General features: G+C 39.0%; 1 protein-coding gene across 4 annotated transcripts; it reads right to left on the minus strand.

Annotated features, from left to right (window-relative positions):
- LOC124120820 (apolipoprotein L6-like) lies at nucleotides 1-25,409 on the minus strand. Of its 4 annotated transcripts, none has more exons than XM_046483680.2 (3): nucleotides 25,318-25,409; nucleotides 1,693-2,474; nucleotides 1-1,525 (listed from the first exon to the last, which is right to left on the minus strand). In XM_046483680.2, exons 2-3 carry the CDS (start codon nucleotides 2,468-2,470, stop codon nucleotides 639-641), a joined length of 1,665 nt encoding a protein of 554 aa, XP_046339636.1. In that variant the 5' UTR covers nucleotides 2,471-2,474; nucleotides 25,318-25,409; the 3' UTR covers nucleotides 1-638. The 4 variants fall into 4 exon arrangements, with proteins under 4 accessions (XP_046339636.1, XP_046339635.1, XP_046339634.1 ...); XM_046483679.2 differs by lacking the exon at nucleotides 25,318-25,409 and adding an exon at nucleotides 4,485-5,082; XM_046483681.2 differs by lacking the exons at nucleotides 1-1,525; nucleotides 1,693-2,474 and adding exons at nucleotides 11,044-12,027; nucleotides 12,347-13,059.
- Nucleotides 25,410-25,686: the final 277 nt, after the last annotated feature.

A 25,686-nucleotide genomic window follows, 5' to 3' on the forward strand; every position in this document is an offset into this window, starting at 1 on the left:
GTATCCTGCCCCACCGGTGTCACCCGTCACAGACACATGCAATGGCAAGTCAATTTTAACCTGAACAAACACGTGAAGGTATGGTACAAGTCCAAATAGAAAATTGCATCTGACATTTTTTTGTCACATGCATCAAATATGGGAATATACTCCACATGTCTATCATAAACATTTTTGAAAACTGGTCTGAGGCCTTATATGTTGCAGTTTTGATCGAACAACCTTTGTCGTAGGAAGCTTCTTGAAATTTCTGAAGAAAAAGCATCCTCGATTGTACCTAAAAAGTTCTAAAATTGTATCATCACTTCCACTCGTTAACATCATCCTTAAGCACAACTTAAAAGAGTTAATCCACGATGCCATTTACTCATTGATCCCACATAGACATAATGTTAAACTGGATCCTGAATAATGAAGACTCCTTTTTTTTTTCTCCCAGTGAAAAAATCACTTAAGTTGCTCCAGTTAGAAAAAAAACAATCCGGAAAAATATGAATTTGCTTTGTTGACCAAACAATCCAAAGTATACCCCCTTAAACAGTAAAAGGCACCAGAGATTATAAATCCTCATTTTGAAGTTTCTAAAACATTCCTGGAAGTGATTTTAAAAATAGTACCGGCGGTTGTACATAAACAAGTTACATGCATTTCATCAGCTCGTTGAGTTTACACTTAAAATCATCAGCGACATTTTTTAACTCTTCCACAAAGTCAGACGGAATGTTTTTTTGCAAATCCTGAAATGATTTGAGCAGCATAAAAACAACCATAGACAGAGACAACATGTAGAGGTCAGGTGTAGGCATACTCATGGAACTCATAATAAGGTTCGATCCTAGGAACAACACGCTTACGATCACTGTGATGAAAGAGGTCTCGGTTGGACTCTCTACATTAATTTGATCTGAAGTGTAGTCGGGGGTGTGACCAAAGGTGCTAAACAGAGTATAAATCGTCAGAAAACACTTAAGAGTAACGAAAATTAATTCAAAGTGGTTTTGATTTGAAATGTTGTAGTCAAACGAAATGGTGCCATGACCATGTATAGCTTGTTGTGTTGTTTCCGCCCGTGGGTTGCTTTTTTTGGTAGGTTTTCTCGGATACACCTTGATCATGTGTTCCATAGCATATGTCTGTTGTCTCAGTACTGACCTCGCTCTATATACACAGTAGTATCTATAGATGAGTGGGAACAGTTCGAAAACAAACAGAAACACGTCGTATAATACCAAGGCACCATGTGCAATATTAGATAACCAACCTCCACCTTCGAGGCATAAACAAACAGTAAGCACAGCAACTACTACAGCTAATACAGATTCCACAAGAAGAGTGAACCATTTTGATCTTAAGAAAACCTTCCTGACATATTCATATTCCATGGCAATAATTTCCATTTCAACAGTGATGTCTTCTGAAATCTTCTCTTTCGACTCCTCCCAGGTCTGTGAATGTTTCTCTTGTTCTCTCGTCATTTCTTCAATCCTCCTCCTCAGCTTCAAAACTTCATCAGTAGGTTCTGAAACTGATGGAGTTGTAAGCAGTGAGTTAGTGAAAATGCGACGTTTGATATTTAAAATGATCTTATACCACAGAATAGACCTTCGAAATATATTTACCAATCACGTAGATAGTTTATGTTCGTTCGTTACCTGCACAGTAGTAATTATTTTCTCTGGATCTAACACTTACCCTCTTTTCCTTTTAAATCATCCGCTATTTTCCGAATTTCTTCTGCAGTTTGGGATGGTGTTTTCTTGTGAATAGTGATGCTGTTGGTGACTATTGTATGAATATCTAGAGGGACAGTCAACAAATTCATCACCACACCTGCAGCTTTTAGACCTTTTAGTCCTGTTTCTACAAGCTCTGTGGCGACCTTGGCTGTACCCAATACAGCCCCAACACGGGCCCCGACCTTAATCGGTTCTGTGCCGTCAATACCTTTTGACAGTTTTCCTCGAACACGGTTCCGTATTGATTCGAAAATGTTTGGTTTCAGCAATCTCTTCACAGTATCAGCCAAAAAGACTTTGAACGTCTTTGTATGTTTTGCCTCCATGTTGTCCATTAGACACAGCATGTCCTTCCCCTTTTTGTTAAACTCTCTGGCTTCCTTCTGGGCTTGTTTTAAAGTTTTTGAATTGACAATTTTATCTGCAAGCTCTGTGCAAAATCCCCCGACCCCGCTGGTCACTCCAATTGTCACCCCTGCAATGGTCAACCCCAGAGAAGCACCAAAGGTAACCGGGGCACAAGCAATCCCTGCTATGGTCAGTGCTGCTGCAACAATGCCTCCAGATGCAAAACTGGTTTTAGCTATGTTCATTTTCCGCTGTGCTTTGTCGAGTTCATCAGCCAAATCATAAAGACTTCTTACAGTTTTGCCACTCTGTGTGTTGACTTCCTCTATAGCAAGCTGTATCTTGTCCTTATATTCGTCAGCAGTCACGACTGGAGAGAGTGCCATTTTCCTTGGAATATATATCAACATGCAGGTTACATTTGCCTCTGAACATATCCATTTAAATCCTTAATACGAATATTCTCTGATACGTATGCTACTACACGCCAATATATACTAACGGAAAAAAGTAACCGTGCTTTATATAAAGTTCAATAAATACATTTGCTCTGGCACTCCGTTGAAGGGTCGGCATGCGTCCAGGAGAACACTTTAGCTACACTAGCGTTACTCAATGTCGTTAGTTTGAGGGCGAAAGTGTAATGGTGTGGGGTGGCATCACAACGCATGTGAGAACACAACTCATCATTGTTAAAAGCAATTTTAATGGCGTACGCTATCGGGACGACATCGTTCGAGATCATGTTCTACCCTTTGTGCAAATGCAAGGATATAACGTTATGTTGCAGCAGGATAATGCCCGCCCATACGTTGCACGTGCTGTAACATGCTTTTTTAGGCAGCATAACACTGCTGTACTGCCATGGCCTGCTGTATCGCCAGACCTCTCCCTACTAGAACATGTCTGGGATGAGATGGAGGGACGCCTACGACAGGAACAACCCCCCCCCCCCCCCCCCCCCCAGGTTTTTTTTAATTACCTGGTGACATCAATGCGCCGCCGCTGCCTCACCTGTATCACCGCAAATGGTGGTCACACCCGATACTGACATTGTTAAATGAGTTATCATTTGGCTGACTCCTGTTACCAAGTATTGGTTTTGTCAATAGATTTGTTAGGATAAAACATTGATCAGACGAATGACCAAATATTTTCAATAACTACACATTATATGAAGCACACTTATTGTTTCCCGTTAGTATGTTAATGATGCAACACTGGTAGTATGCCAATCAGACAGAAAACTGTTAGCATGTATGTAGACGATATGTTGATGGATATTATTATATGTTTGATTTCATTTAATATTCCTCACTGATTACAGAATAAAAACATCATGCCGGTTTCTTCATGTGACATTATTAACACTATAATATCACGTGAAACATTAGACAAGCTGTTGCAAATTAAATATTTAACTTCACTTTCACAAAGTGGGAAAACGTCTGTGACCTGCGTCTTTTCGAGATTTCTTCCCACATGAGGACTGAATTTTGAGTCAACTCACTTTTTCAGTTTGAGAAGAGAATTTGTTTTGTAATGGGATCATGGGATCTCAATGAACTGAAGTGGTCTGAAACAGGAATACGATCATGCCATCAACGCTAGTATCAGAGTTTGTTTTCAACATATTCGGAGTTGTACAGAGATGTGTTAGTCAAATGTGGGAAGAAAGCTCAAAGTGACCCATGTATTAGACATTTACAATTTTCAGAAACCGAACACCATAGGCACCATGTAATCAGATGAATCTAGTGTCTTTCAAAGCACGACCAGAATGCCGTATATTTGTCAAATAGGGGTAAGTATGAGTCCAACTTAGGTTTTTCTAATTCTCTTCATATATTTGTCCGAAAGCTGATTCTGCAGCAGGATTCGGGTGTCCACACCTTCCCTACAGTTTTATGGATATGGCTTGTTCAGATGAGACACTCGCAGTTGCTAAATTACAATTCTACCATGAATAAAGATTGGTCAATCAGAGGTTATGAACCCAATAGTTGACTGTGCTACATGCTTTCAAAGCCTGTCATATGTTCGATTGAAGAATTACGTCTGCTTGGCCACAAAGAGCTCCATATTTTGTTTAAAAGCTTTTGTGATTGATTCCGTGATGCAGATCGAAAACCACATTTTATTTAGTCATGATAGAAAGAGATAAACATACTGTTTTCAATGTGGAGCTAGGTTACCTGTAGATTTAACCGCGATTAATTTACCCGGTTCCAAATTAAATTGAGCCTGGTTAAATGTACAGGTGTCCAAGCTCTACATTGAAACACAGTATGTTTTTCTCCCAATTGCCAGCCAACCTATGACACTGTGATGTATTGTGATTTGGTAATGAAGACATATTCAAGCCTAAATCAAAGTTGTCAGGTAGATGCAGAAACGTACCTGATAACGATCTTCGCTTGCCTGGACTGATCATTGAATTACACGCAGCTCCGCAAACATAGAAACAATACACTGGGGACAACCACTATCTATTTCCGTTCGATACTACGTCAACAACAAGGCACTTGGACATGTAATTCCCACGGTGTGAAACTTTCAAGTACTCGTATCAATTGTAAAATTGTTTCCGTGATTCATATTTTGTTTTATATCAGAATAAAATGAACGTGAACCTAAATGTCAAACTAAAAGTTGAAACTCAATCTTTCAATCTTATACCTTTAACCAACGCCTGATATATTTGTAGTATATTTAAGTCATGAAGAAGTTGTTCTAAATCAGGAATATTCTTGCTATATCACAAAGGTCTTTAAACAATCGAATCTGTTACAGGGAAGCAAATGAGCAACGATCGGGGGACACACAACCACATCCGTACTGGTCGCGACCCATTCAGACCCGGGTCCCCGCTGAGATTGATATGAAAGAAATATTGAAAGTTAGACCCTAATTATTCGTTCAATAATATGCGGAGGGGACAACCCGATCGAACTTGGTAGTCTCTTGCCGCTAATTCTGACCTTGTTTGTCACAGGGTTTACTGTCAAAGGGACTTTGAAACTAACGGACGTAATATTTACTTAAATGTGTACAAAGAGCAGAGCAGTTTGTTTTACGATGTTCTTAGCTTACACAGAGAGGCCTGAAGATAATCGAGTCTGGGCCAGGCAAACCAGAGGTTGCCAGTTTTCCACGTATTCATGTCACAATGCCACCTAGTCCTTATTAGACCGCCTCCGTGGTCTAGTGGTAGAGCGTCCGCCCGGAGAGCGGAAGGTCCAGGGTTCGATCCCCTGCCGCGTCATACCAAAAGACGTTAAAAGATGGTACTTGTTGTAACCCTGTCTGGCGCTCGGCATTAAGGGGCTAAAACAAGGACTGGTCGGCTCGGAGTCAGTATACTGTGTCTGATTGGGGTATTCATGTTAAACTGCGGCATGGTATCTCAGTGGGCTAGCACTATAAATCGGCATCAGTCCGGACTAGTACAAGCAGACACACAAACACACACACGTGCATGCACGTCGCTATATGAGTGCAATAATCTTCGACGCGACGTTAAACCCAATTTCACCTCACCTCACCTAGTCCTTATTGGTTTGGTGGGTAGCCTAGTGGTTAAAGCGTTCGCTCGTCACGCCGAAGACCCGGGTTCGTGTCCCGACATGGGTACAATGCGTGAAGCCAATTTCTGGTGTCCCCCGCCGTGATATTGCTTGAATATTGCTAAAAGCGGCGTAAAACCATACTCACTCACTCACCCACCCAGTCCTCATTCGTTAACACATATACTACTCCACTTTTGATAGGGATATTTCTGTCTTTCAATCATACACAAATATATTCTCATATTAAATCAAGTGTATACTAATAAGATGACATGTTTTTCTAAGCCTATCAAAGGTTTAGTAGTATACAAAATGGGGTAATGAAACCTGAAGATAGAACCAAGTCATTGAAACTAGGAAATCAAAAGTGAAATTCTAATCCTATTATTGTTTCATTTGCAGACAAATGGCAAGGTTCAACATGACTGTTCTTTCCCATCCCCTGACCGCGTGCAACCGGTAACTGATACCGGCGTGGGAAGGGAATTCCAAACTCACGAAAACGGAAATTTATCATTCAAATCTGGCTTCTACAGAAGATATCACGCGGTATGAGATCCATTGATGTTTCATCGATAAGACATATCGCTACCATGATATTGCATCACTGTGTTTTGCAGACCATTGTCATCGGTTATCATGACGTCACAACTAAATTACATCATTAATCTCTCTGCATCAGGAACTGGTTAGCTGTACATAACTTACACTTATTGAAAAGTTAATGGAAACCTTATAAAAAAAATCCAGAAAAATTTCCATCGGGTGACAAAGCAGACCTATGAAGCCAAATGGTCCACTTATTACTGGTGTCTCCAAAACGTCAACGCCAGAGAATATATATATACTCGTTGATCTGCCGAAACATACAACTTGGCGAAATTGTCAGGAAAATTAATTGAAAGGATCACTGAAAACCAGTGATGACACCAGGTGTTCGCGAAAAGAGTAATCATGTCCTGCCCTACCGACAGCACCCGCCACATTATTCATATGTTCCTCAAATACCCCTGCCATACGACGGCGGCCTGGAAAGAATCGAGTCAGGACCAGACAACCCAGTGGTCAGTATTGTGAGCAATGAGATCCACCTCGTTGGAGTACGATGTCACGCTGTCAACCAAGTTTAACCCCCCCCCTTCACCATAAAAGTTACTGCAAGTGAGGAAGCGTGAAATCTCCCTGCAAAGTCAATCGTATTTCATAGCATCGTGTATCATGCCGACCAGCAGTGTGTCATATTTCCTCTAAATGTCTACCACATAAAATGTCAGCAAAGACTTCACCAAGCCTTTGATGGTGGAACCTAGAATGATAAGTTTATTTGTAAGCCAAATGTGTATTCTTTGACATTTGTAATACAATTACAGGCTGTATAATACAGTGTTCAACAGAAACTTGTGAGTATCCTTTTCGTAACGTGTATTTACGTTATTTACGTTGCATCTCTAACGTTTCGAAAATTGCTTAACGGCTAAGGCAGAATGATGCTGTAATTTAAATGCTTTGAACACTTTTTGTATGTTAATATTGCATGCACAATGTATGAAAGATGACATTCTGGTTGGAAAGAAAACAATCAGCAGTCTTTGTTAATGTCAATAGCCATCCAAACATGTACAGCGCACCGTGTTATCAGTGTATTCTACTGTCACACATGTGGGAGTGTATCAAAAAGGTGAAAGCCGATACTAGCAGGCACATGTATGGAGACTTTTCACTTTCTTTATCAGGATTGAAATAATTTGACAATAGGCAATAGTTTCAGTTTCAGTCCAAGTTTGATTTGATACGTTGATGGTAAAATATATCAATATTGGATAATGTGTCATAGTAATAAACGTCTTGACATATAACGATAAGGAATTAAACAACTTACTTATGACATTCCTCATGGCACTATCGTTAAAATATCTCGGCTGGTTGACATAACCTTCTAGAACACTGATACAGGATGTTTCGAATGCAAAGACGCACTGTGGGTGCTTGGAGTGGCTTAAGACTGCTTCACGAATGCACCAGACATATCTTGGATGCTGGTGTGGCTTAAGGATGCTTTACGAATGCACCAGACATAGCTTGGATGCTAGTGTGGCTTCAGACTGCTTCGCGAATGCACCAGACATATCTTGGATGCTGGTGTGGCTTAAGGATGCTTTACGAATGCACCAGACATAGCTTGGATGCTAGTGTTGCTTCAGACTGCTTCGCGAATGCACCAGACATATCTTGGATGCTGGTGTGGTTTCAGCTATTTTAAGAATGCACCAGACATATCTTGGATGCTGGTGTCACTTCAGCTATTTTAAGAATGCACAGACATATCTTGGATGCTGGTGTGGCTTCAGCTATTTTAAGAATGCACCAGACATATCTTGGATGCTGGTGTGGCTTCAGCTATTTTAAGAATGCACCAGGCATATCTTGTATGTGGCGTGGCTTCAGCTATTTTCAGAATGCACCAGACGTATCTTGGATGCTGGTGTGGCTTAAGGTTGCTTTACGAATGCTACAGACATATCTTGGATGCTGGTGTGGCTTAAAACTGCTTTACGAATGCATCAGACATATCTTGGATGCTGGTGTGGCTTCAGCTATTCTAAGAATGCACCAGACATATCTTGGGTCCTGGTGTGGCTTAAGGCTACTTCGCGAATGCACCAGACATTGATTGGATACTGGTGTGGCTTAAGACTGCTTCACGAATGCATCAGACATATCTTTGATGCTGGTGTGGTTTTAGACTGCTTCACGAATGCATCAGACATAGATTGCTTGTGTGGCTTCAGCTATTTTAAGAATGCACCAGACATATCTTGGATGCATGTGTGGCTTAAGACTGCCTCACGAATGCACCAGACATATCTTGGATGCATGTGTGGCTTTAGCTATTTTAGGAATGCACCAGACACATCTTAGATGCCGGTGTGGCTTCAGCTATTTTAAGAATGCACCAGACATATCTTGTATGTGGTGTGGCTTCAGCTATATTCAGAATGCACCAGACATATCTTGGATGCTGGTGTGGCTTAAAGCAGGGTATGAAACTGCCAAAAAATTCAGCCAGACCACAGGACTGGCTAGCTGAAATACTTGCCAGCCCTGACCAAAACCTGCCTGCCCACTATAATCATATGTTTCTCAGGATAAGCTAACGGGGTTTCTTTTTGCTTACATTTTATCATTCATCTTTACATGTGAATTAATGATTATCATCGGGAAATATTTAGAATATTGTCACATATGAAATATAACCCAGGGGGATTTGAAAATCTGGCAGCCCGAGTTGAAATCAACCCGTCTCGGACGGTCGGGCAGGCAGGTATTTCGAACACGGCTTAAAGCTGCTTAACGAATGCACCAGACATATCTTGGATGCTGGTGTGGCTTAAAGCTGCTTTACAAATGCACCAGACATATCTTGGTTGCTGGTGTGGCTTAAAACTGCTTCACAAATGCATCAGGCATATCTTGGATGCTGGTGTGGCTTCAGCTATTCTAAGAATACACCAGACACATCGTGGGTGTTGGTGTGGCTCAAAGCTGCTTTACAAATGCACCAGACATATCTTGGATGCTGGTGTGGCTTAAAACTGCTTCACGAATGCATCAGACATAGATTGCTTGTGTGGCTTCAGCTATTTTAGGAATGCACCAGACACAACTTGGATGCTGGTGTGGCTTCAGCTATTTTAAGAATGCACCAGACATATCTTGGATGCTGTAGTGGCTTCAGCTTTTTTAGGAATGCACCAGACACATCTCGAATGCTGGTGTGGCTTCAGCAATTTTAAGAATGCACCAGACATATCTTGGATGTGGTTTGGCTTCAGCTTTTTTCAGAATGCACCAGACATGTCTTGGATGCTTGTGTGGCTTAAGGTTGCTTTACGAATGCACCAATCATATCTTGGATGCTGTAGTGGCTTCAGCTATTTTAGGAATGCACCAGGCACAACTTGGATGCTGTGGTGGCTTCAGCTATTTTAAGAATGCACCAGACATATCTTGGTTGCATGTGTGGCTTAAGACTTCTTCACGAATGCACCAGACATATCTTGGATGCTGGTGTGGCTTTAGCTATTTTAAGAATGCACCAGACACATCTTGAATGCTGGTGTGGCTTCAGCTATTTTAAGAATGCACCAGACATATCTTGGATGTGGTTTCGCTTCATCTTTTTTCAGAATGCACCAGACATATCTTGGATGCTTGTGTGGCTTAAGGTTGCTTTACGAATGCACCAGACATATCTTGGATGCTGGTGTGGCTTAACGCTGCTTTACAAATGCACCAGACATATCTTGGATGCTGGTGTGGCTTAAAACTGCTTCACAAATGCATCAAGCATATCTTGGATGCTGGTGTGGTTTAAGCTATTCTAAGAATACACCAGACACATCTTGGGTGTTGGTGTGGCTTCAGCTATTTAAGGAATGCACCAGACACATCTTGGATGCTTGTGTGGCTTAAGGTTGCTTTACGAATGCACCAATCATATCTTGGATGCTGTAGTGGCTTCAGCTATTTTAGGAATGCACCAGACACAACTTGGATGCTGTAGTGGCTTCAGCTATTTTAAGAATGCACCAGACATATCTTTGATGCATGTGTGGCTTAAGACTTCTTCACGAATGCACCAGACATATCTTGGATGCTGGTGTGGCTTTAGCTATTTTAAGAATGCACCAGACACATCTTATATGCTGGTGTGGCTTCAGCTATTTTAAGAATGCACCAGACATATCTTGGATGTGGTTTCGCTTCAGCTTTTTTCAGAATGCACCAGACATATCTTGGATGCTTGTGTGGCTTAAGGTTGCTTTACGAATGCACCAGACATATCTTGGATGCTGGTGTGGCTTAACGCTGCTTTACAAATGCACCAGACATATCTTGGATGCTGGTGTGGCTTAAAACTGCTTCACAAATGCATCAAGCATATCTTGGATGCTGGTGTGGCTTCAGCTATTCTAAGAATACACCAGACACATCTTGGGTGTTGGTGTGGCTTCAGCTATTTTAGGAATGCACCAGACACATCTTGGGTGCTGGTGTCACTTAAGGTTGCTTTACGAATGCACCAGACATATCTTGGATCCTGGTGCGGCTTAAGGCTGCTTTACGAATGCACCAGACACATCTTTGGTGCTGGTGTGGCTTCAGCTATTTTAAGAATGCACCAGGCATATCTTGTATGTGGTGTTGCTTCAGCTATTTTAAGAATGCACCAGACATATCTTGGATGTTAGTGTGGCTTCAACTATTTTAAGAATGCACCAATCACTGGATTGTCTGGACAAGACTCGATTACTTACAGACCGCGGCCATATATCTCGAATATTGCTGAGTGTGGCGTTAAACAACAACAAAAAGCCCCAAAATATGTATATGGAAACATTAACGTTTATTCTCTTTAAATTGGTATATAAAAATGTGACACCTAAAACAAGTAAAATATGAAACATCCTACCCCAGTCTGTTTATATCCGTTCACACAGCTGGAAACATCTACATTCGTTTCATCAACTCCCTGAGCTTAGATTTAAACTCTTCAGGAAGATGGTGGATTTGTCTCGCCACGTCAGAGAGATCTTCGTTCGATTCCTGATAGGATTTAACAAGCATAAAGACAACCATTGCAAGGGACAATATGTAAAGATCAGGCCTCGAATCATCACTGGGCTCTATAGGAATAACAGACAATGGAAACAGCAGGCCAATCATCAGAGAGGTCTCAGGTACATTCAAACCATGCTGATCAGGACGGCCGTGCTCGGGAACATGGTCATAAGACCCAAACAAAATATACATCGTCAGCATACACTTCAAAGTAACGAAAAACAGCCAAAAAAGATTTTGATTTGAAAACTTTCTTTCATCAAATACACGTGTTGCATTACCGGAGATAGATGTCCAGGTTGCCCCAATCCTGTTTCCACGGGAAGGTGTTCTGGGGTACAGCGGTATCAAATTCTCAATAGCATACGCCTGTTGTTTCCATATTGCTTTTGCTCGGGACACACAGTTGTATCCATAGAGGAGTGGGAACAGTTCGAAAATAAACAGAAACACGTCGTATATTGCTAAGGCACACTTTGCAATATAAGACAACCATCCTCCATTTCCAGAGCTTAGCCCAATGAACAAAGACATAGCCAAGGCTAAAATAGCTTCAACAATAAGAGCGAACCGTCTTGATCTTAGGAACACTCTCCTCACACATTCATATTCTATGGCAATAAGTTCCATTTCATCAGTGATGTCTTCTTCAATCTTCTTCTTTGCCTCATCCCAGGTCTGAGAGTGTTTCTCCTGGTTCCTCTCCATCTCTTCAACCCTTTGTCTCAGATTCTAAACTTCATCAGACCGTGCTGAAACATGTGTAGGGCGTCGGAATGGATGTCTCTTAATTAATTAATCCATTTCATGTATTCATCACTAATATTTCCATAATATTTTAATATTTTGCAGCATATGAAAGCTATTCTGTCATATGCTTACAAAAGTATAGTGTAAATATTTTTTCATTGTGTTACAATCCAGTTACATTCACGTATATTTTCTAATCTCTGCAGGAAATATTATAACCTTATGGCCCAAGTGTGACCCGAAAATGCGTGTGGTAACATCTGGTACTAAATACACAAAAAGACATTCATCATAAGTCGTAGTGTTGGGCTATTTACATACCCTCTTTGTCCTTTAATTCCTCTGCAATTCTCCGAATTTCTTCTGCAGTGTCAGATGGGGTTCTCTTGTGGATTTTGATGCTGTTTGTAACTATGGCATAAACATTTAGAGGAATGGTCAGTGCACATAACGCAATGCCGACGACTTTAAGTCCTTTTGTACCAGTTTTGCTGAATTTTGCCAACAGTTTAGCAGCTGTTGTTCCATGACTCGATATTTTTTCAAAAAGGTTTGGTTTCAGCTTACTTTTCACGGTATCCATAAAAAACGTTTTAAATTTACTTCCATATTGTTTTTTCATATTGTCCAATAAAAGTAGCATAGCATGACCTTTTTGGTGATAAATGTTAGCTTCCTGTTGAGCTTTTTTCAAAACTTTGGCGTTGATAATCTCATTTGCCAATTCAGTGCTCAATCCACCCGCCCCACTTATGACTCCTAAAGAGACACCTGCATAGCTCAAGCCTAGAGAAGCGCCAAGGCTAGCTGGTGCGCAAGCAATCCCTGCTATGGTAAGTCCTGCTGCAACGATGCCTCCAGATGCAAAACTGGTTTTTGCAATGTTCATTTTCCGCTGTGCTTTGTCCAGTTCATCAGCCAAATCATAAAGACTTCTTACAGTTTTTCCATTCTGTGTGTTGACTGCCTCTATAGCAAGCTGTATCTTGACCTTAAATTCTTCAGCAGTCATGACTGGAGAGAGTGCCATTTTCCTTGGAATAAATATGAACATGCAGGTCATATATGCCTCTGGACATGTCTATTTAAATCCTACACTACACACTACAGTTGTACGTTTGTTATAATTTACAGAACGACCGAGCATGGCCCATGCATTCCTGAGTTTTTTAGCATGAGTAACGATCCATATCGTCGTGGCACAAAGACACAATCATCCAGTCACGCGACTAGGGTTGGGGGAAGACACGTTGTTCTCACAAAGAAACCCTATAGACAATACATTTCCTAGATGATAACAATGTATTTCTTCTAATAAAATAAAATTTGTTCAATGGTACAAAGCACAAACTATACTGAATGTAAAGATGCATTTGCCCTGAAAAGGGTACAACACGTCCCATTTTAATTCTGGAAACCCAACAGTCCAGAAACTCTACGGTCTTTGCCCAGTCTCGGTCAAAGGTATTTACAAAATTAAACATGCTGTTTTCATGAGAACATACCAAGGAAGAAAAAATGAAAACAAATTGTTCAAAAACTCAATATTTACACTATGTCGCCCAGGGGCGAAGTGTGGCCCATGGGCGAAGAGTGGCCCATGGGTGAGAATATGTTCCTTTACTTAAAACTCATGTTTTTGTTTCGCAAATACATAATGTATTTCTTTCAAGTATCATGACACACAATTTAACTTAATTGAACTATTTTATAGCGCTATTGAAATATTTCGCCCATGGGCGAGATAAAGGTTTGGCAAATTGGCAAGAATATTTTCCTTTGTTCAAAGCTCATGTTTTTGTTTCGCAAATACATAAATGTATTTCTTTCAAGCATCATGACACAAAATTTGACTCATTTTAACTTAATTCAACGATTTTATAGCGATATTGAAATATTTTGCCCATGGGCGAGAAAAAGGTTTGGCCCATGGGCGAGAATATTTTCCTTTGCTCAAAACTCATGTTTTAGTGTCGCAAATACATACAGGTGTTCTTACAAGTTTCATGACACATAATGTAATTCATTTTAACCTAATTCAACTATTTTATAGCGATATTGAAATATTTCGCCCATGGGCGAGAATATTTTCCTTTGCTCAAAAATCGTGGTTTTAGTGTCGTAAATACATACAGTTGTTCTTACAAGTTTCATGACACATAATGTTTCTCATTTTAACTTAATTCAACTATTTTATAGCGTTATTGAAATATTTCTCCCATGGGCGAGAAAAGGTTTGGCCCATGGGCGAGAATACATAAAGGTGCTCTTAGAAGTTTCATGTCACATAAGGTAACTCATTTTAACTTAATTCAACTATTTTATAGCGTTATTGAAATATTTCGCCCTGGACGAGAAAGTTTGGCCCATGGGCGAGAATATTTGCTTTTGCTCAACAGTTTTAGTTTCGCGAATACATAAAGGTTTGTCTACAAGCATGACACATGATTCAACTCATATTAACTTAATTCAAATAATTTGTGGGGTTATTAAAATATTTCGCCCATGTTTTCGTCAGTCCCTTTTAAGCATTAACTAATTGTGTGCAAAGTATATTGTATCGTGTGAAACATACTATATATTATATCATTACATTACTATTTAAAAAGGGCCTTTGGTTGGACTTTTCCTTTATAGAAGTTTTACAAATTTCACCTTTTTTACATATTGTAACGATCTTTAATGAACGATCTAAAATGGCTATAGAGGTGTCAGATTGTAAAATCAACCGATGAATATCAATCCAATATCAACTGGAAGCCTCGTTCAAACGTGCCTCATTTCATTTTTAATATTTTCGCTAACTGTTTATCCGCGTGCCGTGTCTCTACTAATCAGCAAATATTGGCTTGTAACCAATCACACGCAACTGCAATGTTATTTTGACTTCGTTGACATTAACCGATTTGGTTAGCTATTAACCTCGAATTGACTTTACATATGACATGCATACAAGTTGATTTTGATTTTAAACGATCGGTTGTTGAGACACCAGCCCCGACTCAGTTTTTGTCAATAGCATGTGACATGTTTGCTGGTTGTCATAACTGGTTTTGGCACGCTACTGTGAGAAGTTTAGCCCTGTACATGTGGACAATCAATTATGATCATTACAATAAACACACTGACACGTTGCTAACGTGGCACAATCTACTGACAGCGTTTGAATGGCAAAGTGGCAAAGAATGAAATTCTAATATATTGAATCTATTTATCGAAATATTTTGAATTTTTCACATTTCCAGAAGCGATTTATGATATAAAGTTGAAATAATTTATGTATTTTTCTGGTAAACTGAAGTTTACATTGGAATAGACTTGCCATTGTACTGTCTGAACTAATATTAACAAAAGACACTTATTGTCATTCCCCAGTCAGTGCTATCCACCATCCGAAACAAGCTGCGTAGCTATGTCATTATAATTACAAAACCGTCTCAATTGTTACTGAATGACAAGCGCAACTTAAATAGAATAAAGCGATACGCTTCACGTGTAACTCTGCTATTTATGAGACTGGAATTATCATGGGTTATATAAACACATGTAACAAGACGGAACATACAAGCCAACTTTGTCCAACATGTACGACTAGCAATGTGATAACAAACGTTAACCATTGGGAGTGAGTGAGTACGGTTTTACGCCAATATTACAGCAATATCACGGCGGGGAGACACCAGAAATGGGCTTCACACAGTGTTCCCATGTGGGAAATCAAACCCGGGTCCCGGCATGACGAGCGAACGCTTTAACGACTAGGCTAAGTTAACTGACAGAAGCAGAGGAAGGGGCTGAAGCACGGACACACACACACACACACACACACACACACACACACACACACACACACACACACACACACACACACACACACACACACACACACACACACACACACACACACACACAGAGACAGACGCAAACACACACACACACAGAGACAGACGCAAACACACACAGACGCAAACACATAAACACATAAGGCACACACACACACGCGCACACACACACACATACACACGAACACACACACACACAGACGCAAACACACAGACGCAAACACACACAGACGCAAACACACACAGACGCAAACACATAAACACATAAGGCACACACACACACGCGCACACACACACACATACACACGAACACACACACACACAGACGCAAACACACAGACGCAAACACACACAGACGCAAACACACACAGACGCAAACACATAAACACATAAGGCACACACACGCACAGGCACACACACACACACACACACACGAACACACGCAAACACACACAGCCGCAAACACATAAACACACAGACGCAAACACACAGAGACGCAAACACATAAACACACAGACGCAAACACACAGAGACGCAAACACATAAACACATAAGGCACACACACGCACACGCACACACACACACACACACGAACACACGCAAACACACACAGACGCAAACACATAAACACAGAGACGCAAACACACAGAGACGCAAACACATAAACACATACAGGCACACACACGTACCACACTAAAAAGTCCTGGACCCACCCTTGCCACTAACTAATTGATCATTCATCACATACCCGGAACAAGATCAAATTCCCGAGAAATTTAAGTTTCGGTTTGATATTACGACATACTTGCTGATGTATAGAACACCATGACTTAGTAAAAGACAAACCTGGGAAAACCACAGGCCCACATATCACATGCACCTCTGTTGATAATGACTCTTCAAGCCGTCAGAAACTCTAACAATGGATACTCCATGAATTATTTCTTCGTGTTCACTGTGACGCATCTTGCATTTCGTGGCAAACATCCCTAAGCCTCAGTGCGATAAGGGGGTGAGTAAGGGATCTCACCCGGTTAAGAATATCTTGTCAGTTGGCATGATTAAAACTTTACCCTATTAAAGACAACTCAACACGTAACAAAACATGGGTATTGACTTAAAGTCGGGCCGGGCCGGGCCAAGGTTATTATTGGCTTATTACTCCATTATCGACGACCATACCTACATATTATTGATGCAACAGACACACATGACATGAATGAACAATTACAAACCCAAACCAGGCAGCATCACTACACATAACGGAACATTGTCAATAACCAAGTGCAAAAAGTGTTTCTATCGAATCTTTTTAAACAATTTAGTCAACTACCTATCAACGATTTCTTAAGGCAAAACGAATGTGGCAGGCCAATCAACAATTTGGTTTTGATTATGATGCATGAATATGATATAATCAGAGAAAAACGGTTCAAATAAAGCAACTTTGCAAACATATATGAATGTTAAAAAATTAAGAACTAATTTTGAAAATGATGCATAAGCCAACATACAAATCGATTACTAGGATTGATGGAGACAGCCCTCGTATCGTGATCATCAGACACTTGACACACTCAAATATATAAAATTGAATTATTTCCATGACAAATACTGCCATGACCTTGATCCCCACATCCGGAGTCATCACGTGATTTTTCAACGAGTTAGCGTGAACCGTTTTGTCAACTCTATGTTATTTGGCCTATTTGTTTGGCAGGGGTACGACTAAGACTTTTCCTGATGCACAGAGGTCGATTTGTTGCATACATAATAATGCCCTTACGGGCTTCCGTAGTTTTATCGCGTGTCGCCAACGTATTATGTAAATGATACTGGCGTTTCTCGACAACCTTCCTCTGTGCTCGACAACACAGACAAGGGCAGGATATATCACGGAAGTGAATCGAAAAGGTTATGGCAATTACACAATAACACTACCGTGGAGGACTAAAAATAAGATTACTTCGTAGAACTGGTACCTCGATTGTACGACAAATTTATCATCTAGAACCTACTTCCACAAACAAATGACAATATCGACCTCTGTACGTGTTGATACTGACTTCGTATACAAAGTAGATACACACGCATGTTCTCAATTATTGTTGAAATGACAAGTAAGAAACATATGAACACAGATAAATCCCATTTTGGAAAACATAAATTTAGATATGTGTGAAACTCGGATAAGTAAATTTTACCGTTCCTAATTTGTTCATATTAATTTTTGAACTTTGTATCAACTAGGCGTCGTCGGTGTAGCGTATTGGTTAAGGTGTTAATTTGTCACGACTAAGGTCCGGGGTCAATTCCCAACATGGGTATATTATGTGAATCCCATGTCCGGTGTTCCCAGCCTTGATATTGCCCAAACAGGAGCGTAAAACCACTCTCACTCACTCACTCACTCACTCACTCACATCAACTGTATGTTACAGGCTGTCTGTTGTAAGCGTTATATCACATCTACATGGCTATGCTTTATCAACCCGTCATAAGCCGTTGATAAGTTGCAGGTCACGTGGACAATTGTAACTGATGATTTATATCCCAGTATCTTTATATTTTTTTATATCCTAGTATGCTTATATCACAGTATCTTTATATCCTCGCATATTCATTCTAGTATCCTTATATCCGAGTACACTTATATCCTTATATCTTAGTATTTGTAGGGTCCTTAATTCCTATTATCTGTATATCCTATTTTCTGCATAGTCCAGTTTCATTGTATCTTTGTATCCTTATGAATTAGTATCTTTAAATCCTAGTAATCTGTATCCTTATATCCTAACACACTTATATCCGTATATCTTAGCTTTTGTGTATCATGGTATCCATATATTTTACCAGCATTATATCTTAGTAACATTATTATCTTTATGTATTAGCATCTCTGTATCCTACTATCCCTATAACCTAGTAATTGTGTATTCTGTCTTTATATCTTAGTACCATTATAGCATAGTGTCATTGTATCATAGAATCAGTATATCCTAGTGTTATTATATCATAGTATCTGTAATTATATTATCTCTATATTCTATAGTAGCCTTATGTCCTAATATATTTATATCCTTATATATTAGTATCTGCATATCATAGTATCCTTATATCCTAGCATCCTTATATCCAAGTATCTTTATATCCTCCTGTCCTTATATCCTATTATCCTTATACCCTAGTATCCTTCCATCCTAGTATCGTTATATCCCTATATTCTTATATCCATATATCACAGTATATGTTTACCCTAGTATCGCAAATCATAGTATTTCATATCATGGTATCTTATTTCAAAGCATCTGTAGATTATGTTATTTTATATCCTAGTAGCCTTATATCATAGTACATGTATTTTATATATTACCATCCTTATATTTAAGTATCTCTTTATTCTAGTATTCCTATCTCATACCACCCTTATATCCCAGAATGTTTATTTTAGTATCCTTATATGCTACTATTCTTATATCTAGTATCTGTTTAATGTGGTGCCTGTTTATCCTAGTATCCTTACATCCTAGTGTATGTTGATTCTAGTATCCTACTACCCTTATATCCTAGTATCTGTTTATTTTAGTATCTGTTTATCCTTGTATCCTTACATCCTTGTGCATGTTTATTCTAGTATCCTACTACCCTTATATCCTAGTATGTGTTTATTTTAGTATCTTTTTATCCTTGTATCCTTACATTCGAGTATATGTTTATTCTAGTATTCTTATATCCTACTACCCTAATATCCTAGTATCTGTTTATTTTAATATCTGTTTATCCTTGTCTCCTTACATTCTGGTATATGTTTATTCTAGTATTCTTATATCCTACTACCCTAATATCCTAGTATCTGTTTTATTTTAGTGTCACCCTAGTATCCCTATATTCGTTTATGTTTATTTAGTATAATCATATCCTTCATTTGTTTATCCTACTTTCCTTATTATTTATATATTATTTCCTTATATATTTATCCTCGTATCCTTAAATGTTAGTTTGCTAATATCCTGGTATCTGTTTATCCTTGTATCTGTTATCTGCTTATCCGTGTATCCTTATATGCCAGTGTAACAAACAAAAGATGGAAACTCACATGTCGCGAGTCGCCGGCCACGTGCCACCTGAACGGACTATTTTGTACGTATGCAGTTGCGACAATATCCAGTACAATGGGAAACGACAAACAACCGAAGTACCGAAACATCTAATTACATACCACACTGTTTCCTTTCCGTCGTGGGAACGTTTGCTAAATGAAAGAAGATGTGCATTGCTTGAAACCTAACCACAACATGCGGAAGCAAAATAATGTTTTAAACAATGATTTTATGTAATGCAACGAGGTTCAGAAAACACAAGAAAAATAAGAATAAAATTAACTACGATCGCTGTGGAATGAACTGAATGAGGATTTAGCCTTGATCATACGCAACATGCTACAACTAAAAAATTGCGGTGATTAAGCCAAGGATTATCAATCATATATTTGTATGAAACCAAGGACAATCAATCATACGTATAAAACCAAGGATCATCAATCATTCGTATGAAACCAAATATCATCAATCATACGTATAAAACAACCAAGGATCATCGATCACACATATGAGTGCAAGGATAATCAATCATACATATAAAACCAAGGATCATCAAACATACGAATAAACCAAAGATTATCAATCATACGTATAAAACCAAGGATCATCAAACATACGTATAAAACCAAGGATCATCAATCATACGTATAAAACCAAGGATCATCAAACATACGTATAAAACCAAGGATCATCAATCACAGTATGAAACCAAGGATCATCAATTATACGTATAAAACCAAAGATCATCAATCATACGTATAAAACCAAGGATCATCAATCATACGTATAAAACCAAGGATCATCAATCAATCGTATAAAACCAAGAATCATCAAACATACGTATGGAACCAAGGATCATCAATCATACGTATGAAACAAAGGATTATCAATCATACGTATGAGACCAAGGATCATCAATCATACGTATAAAACCAAGGATCTTCAATCACACGTATGAAAGCAAGGATCATCAATCATACGTATAAAACAAAGAATCATCAAACATACGTATAAAATCGAGGATTATCAAGCATACGTATAAAACCAGATTCATCAATCATACGTATGGAACCAAGGATCATCAATCATTCGTATAAAACAAAGGATTATCAATCATACGTATGAAACCAAGGATCATCAATCATACGTATGAGACCAAGGATCATCAATCATACGTATAAAACCAAGGATCATCAATCATACGAATGAAACCAAGGATCATCAATCATACGTATGAAACCAAGGATCATCAATCATACGTATGAAACCAAGGATCACCAGTCATACGTATGAAACCAAGGATCATCAATCATACGTATGAAACCAAGGATCATCAATCATACGTATGAAACCAAGGATCATCAATCACATATGTGAAACCAAATATCATCAATCATACGTATGAAACCAAGGATCATCAATCATACGTATAATCTGCCCCCTAACATTTTATATTTTGTGAACATTCAGCACAAATTCAGTAGATTTAGTAAAGCGATAAAAACATTATCAGACCAAGCTTCAAAAGCAATGTACGCTATCTTCAGAAAGACACGATTGCTGGATATTCCAATTGATTGTCAACTTAAACTCTTCGACCAGTTAGTACAACTGATTCTTCTATATGCAGCTGAAATTTGGGGATATGAGAGTGTAACAATCATAGAACGTGTTCACTTAAAAATTTGCAAATTTATCTTAAGATTAAAGCAATCCACGCCTGACTACATGGTTTACGGTGAGCTTGGAAGGTATCCTCTAGAAATTCAAATAAAAGTCAGAATGATTGCATTTTGGGGAAAGATCATATTAAATTCTGAAAAATTGTCCAGTAGAATGTATCGACTTCTTTTTCATATTAATTCCACAAATAATATACACTTTGTATGGTAAACAACAGTAAGAGATATTTTTTATAAGGTTGGTTTGAATTGGATTTGGGACACCCAGTCCTTCCCCAGTTTAACTTGGTTAAAGGCAAATACTAAAGCCATCTTGTTAGATAACATTTATCAAAAATGGAATGAATCTGCTACTTTATCTTCCAAGGGTAAATACTACACAATGTTCAAAGATAAGCCTCGCCTTGAGGAATATTTATTTTCATTACCATACAACTTAACGAAGTGGATAGTCAAATTTAGAACAGCTAATCACAGATTACCAATTGGAAAGGGAAGATGGTTCAATGTTAATAAAGATCACAGGTTCTGTACATTATGCAACAGTTATATTGGAGACGAATTCCACTTTCCTCTACAATGTCCATCACTTCATGAATTAAGAAATAAATATCTCCCGAGTTATTATTGTAAGTATCCCACTAATGAAAAGATTAACCAGCTTATGGTTTGCTTCTACAAACCTCTTGTTATAAAGCTGGCGAAATACCTAAAGGATGGTTTACAACTTTTTAAGTAATAATTCAATTGCTGTATATACTATGTTTGTAATTACTTTATGTTTATGCACACTGATACACGTCTGTAAATATAAATATGTATATTGTATGCTCTATATCACAAAACGTGATTCATGAGTGAGTGAGTGAGTATGGTTTTACGCCGCTTTTAGCAATATTCCAGCAATATCACGGCGGGGGACACCAGAAATGGGCTTCACACATTGTACCCATATCGGGAATCGAACCCGGGTCTTCGGCGTGACGAGCGAACGCTTTAACCACTAGGCTACCCGACCGCCCCCGTGATTCATGAGTAATAAACTTCTGTTCTGTTCTGTTCAGCACACATCCATAATACAGTAATGGATATATTGTTTTAAAGTATGTCATGTCACAGTTATCACTGGCCATTATACATTTATCCGCCGTGATATATTGTAGAGTTGTTGACCATGGCCTAAAACATCATAAACCCAATGACGTATGTCGTGCTTGGTGAGAAGAGTCTGAAATGTTTTTTTGAATTAATATATTTATCATTAATTGTATTTTTTTGCTTTTTGAAACGTCAACATCAGCTCTTTCGGGACATTAGTGTTTGAAAAGACAACTATATTTGAAATATATTTTTTAAATATTTAACATTATGTTTTAACATTTTATTCGTGCGATATTATAATACAGAAACGAGTGATCCCGTTTTGTGGTAGATTAAATGGAAAAGAAATGAGTTGAGTGGATAGGTAGAGAAGGGAAATGGGTGGGGAGTTAAAGAATACTTCATTCGTATACTTTGAGACATTCATATTTATTATAGAATTTCGTGCTGATTTGTTTTCAAAAATGTATTTAAAAGATGAAATAGTACCTTATTGTATTTGTAACATGTGTCATGCAAGTTAGTACAGTTATAATTGGAATAATACATGAATTATTTTGTAATAAGAAAGAGATGGCACACCCAAATACAGTACTATATATCTGAAACATTGGTAACAAAGGGCGAACCAGTCGAAAATCACGATGCCTTGAAAAATCTGTGCAACTACATCATATTCATTCAAAGTTTCATTGTGAATTCTGAGAAATTGTATCTATTATATAAATTAGAAGCAAACATATGTACAAACATTGGTACAAACATTGGTACAAACATTGATAGTAACATTAGAAGGGAAATGGATTCAAGGTTGTCATCAAATCATTTGGCAGATATCATTGGCAGATGACGGAAAACATTTCACGTGGGGTTAGCCCTTGGATCTCTCTCTCACTCTCTCTCACTCTCTCACTCTCTCTTCCTCTCTCTCTCTCTCTCTCCCCCCCTCCCCTCTCTCTCAGTGTAGTTATTTTGAATATCATACATCAGCCAACATACAAATTGATTATCAATCAAACCTCGTACCGTGATACACATCCGACACTTGACACACTCAAATATTTAAATGATCCAATGTTGCTTCTACTGAAGCATTACAATCAGCAAGTTTAAGCAGTTGCGGAAATAACACGAACTGACAATGACGTCAAAGTGTTTTCCTCAACAACAATTGCTTTGAACGTTAGGTCATGATGTTCGTGTAAACCGAGCCATGTTAACCATAGCAAAATGTAAACGATATGGATCTCATATGGAAGCTCGTACGGGACAGTCTACAGTGTCCTCACCATGCACAGCTGTCACTGGTTTGTGTGCGTCATGCTCGATTGTTTACCGATTGTAGTGAGTGGGTGTTTGGTTGTACGCAGCTTTTAGCAATATTCCAGCAATAACACGGGGGACACCAGACATGGACTTCACACATTGAACCCATGTCGGGAATCGAACCCGGGTCTTCCGCGTGACAAGCTTTAACCACTAGGCTACCCGACCGTCCCTTTACCGACTGTAAACGCATAAAAGATAATATTGCCGCCGTCATATAGGGCTGCGTTGAACAACAAAGGAACGAACAACGCTAATATTGAATAACTTCAAATTAGGTCATGGTACCTTCCGCATCCTGTCAATCAATCATTCATTGACCAATGAAAGAGCCCCACGTAATGTATAATAGATTGCACATATTTGCACATAACTGATATTGATGTCATAAAGCCAAACAAGTGTTTGTATGTATGTATGTTTGTATGTATGTATGTATGTATGTATGTATGTATGTATGTATGTATGTATGTATGTATGTATGTATGTATGTATGTATGTATGTATGTATGTATGTATGTGTGTGTGTGTGTATGCATGTATGTGTCTATATTAGTATACATGAATGTATTCGTATGTGTGTGTACGTATGTGTGTATGCATGTATGTGTACACATGTGTGTGCATGTGTGTGTGTGTGTGTGTAGCCCACTGAGATACTATGTCGCAGTTTAACATGAATACCCCAGTCAGACAGTATACTGACCCCAAGCCGGACCGTTATGCCGAACGCCAGGCACGGTAACAACAAGCACCATCTATTAACGTCTTATGGTCGCGGGCGGACGCTCTATCCACGGAGGCAGCCTGATAAGAGGAAAACTAATATCTGCTCTTACTAATTTATATTGTTGTCTTAATAAGGAACCAGGAAGTCAAGTGAAGGAAGTTGTACCTAGCAACAGACAGCATGGCCTCAACAGTGTGTTGTACTGAAGGTGCAGCTTGCTGCGTATTTGGTCACAAATCACAAATAACACCCCGTATATTTTCTATCGACTAAATGAATCGGGTGGAAAGACTTTGTTGATTTGTGCCACCGTTCCCCTGCGGTGTGCGGTGTTACCCCTTACTTCAACCATCGCTTTATCGCACACACTTGATTATTTTCAGGCCGCCATGATATAGATGGGACAATCACACATCAGGTAAAGTGGAGCGAAAATGACAACAGCCGTTTAATCCGTTCACGCACTGTCAGTATAAACTGAGTTATCAAGTAAATGTATAGAGGTACGTACCTGCGCACTGTGGCCCGGCCTCTAGGCGACGAAACTGTGTCTCGTCAAGGACGTCGCTATTTTACACACTTTTCGAGGCTGCACGAACAGAAAAAGACTACGGAAACGCATTAGGGAAATCTATATTGCGCATGCCTGTTAAACGAACAATATGTTTCAATACCGCATTCAATGTGGTGATGTATTGAAATAGAGTTTAATTATGTATTTAGATGTGGTTGATTTCATATTGGATCATGAAGACAATACACCCCTGAGATATTGCCGTTGCGACGTTAAATTTGAATTCAAGTCCGGAAATTTACCTTGTGTTTATAGTGTTGGCTCGTCACGCAGAAGACGCGGGTTCGATTATGAAGCCAATCAATC

Source organism: Haliotis rufescens, unplaced genomic scaffold, assembly GCF_023055435.1.
Source record: "Haliotis rufescens isolate VD_foot unplaced genomic scaffold, xgHalRufe1.0.p SCAF_2, whole genome shotgun sequence".
Taxonomy (NCBI): Eukaryota; Metazoa; Mollusca; class Gastropoda; order Lepetellida; family Haliotidae; genus Haliotis; species Haliotis rufescens.

Excerpts from the sequence above, each read along its gene's own strand:
- LOC124120820 (XM_046483678.2), bottom strand. The coding sequence starts at position 2,494 with ATGTTGATATATATTCCAAGGAAAATGGCACTCTCTCCAGTCGTGACT. Across the intron at positions 1,526-1,692 it reads TGATTTAAAAGGAAAAGAGG|TTTCAGAACCTACTGATGAA; the intron begins GTAAGTGTTAGA and ends CAACTCCATCAG.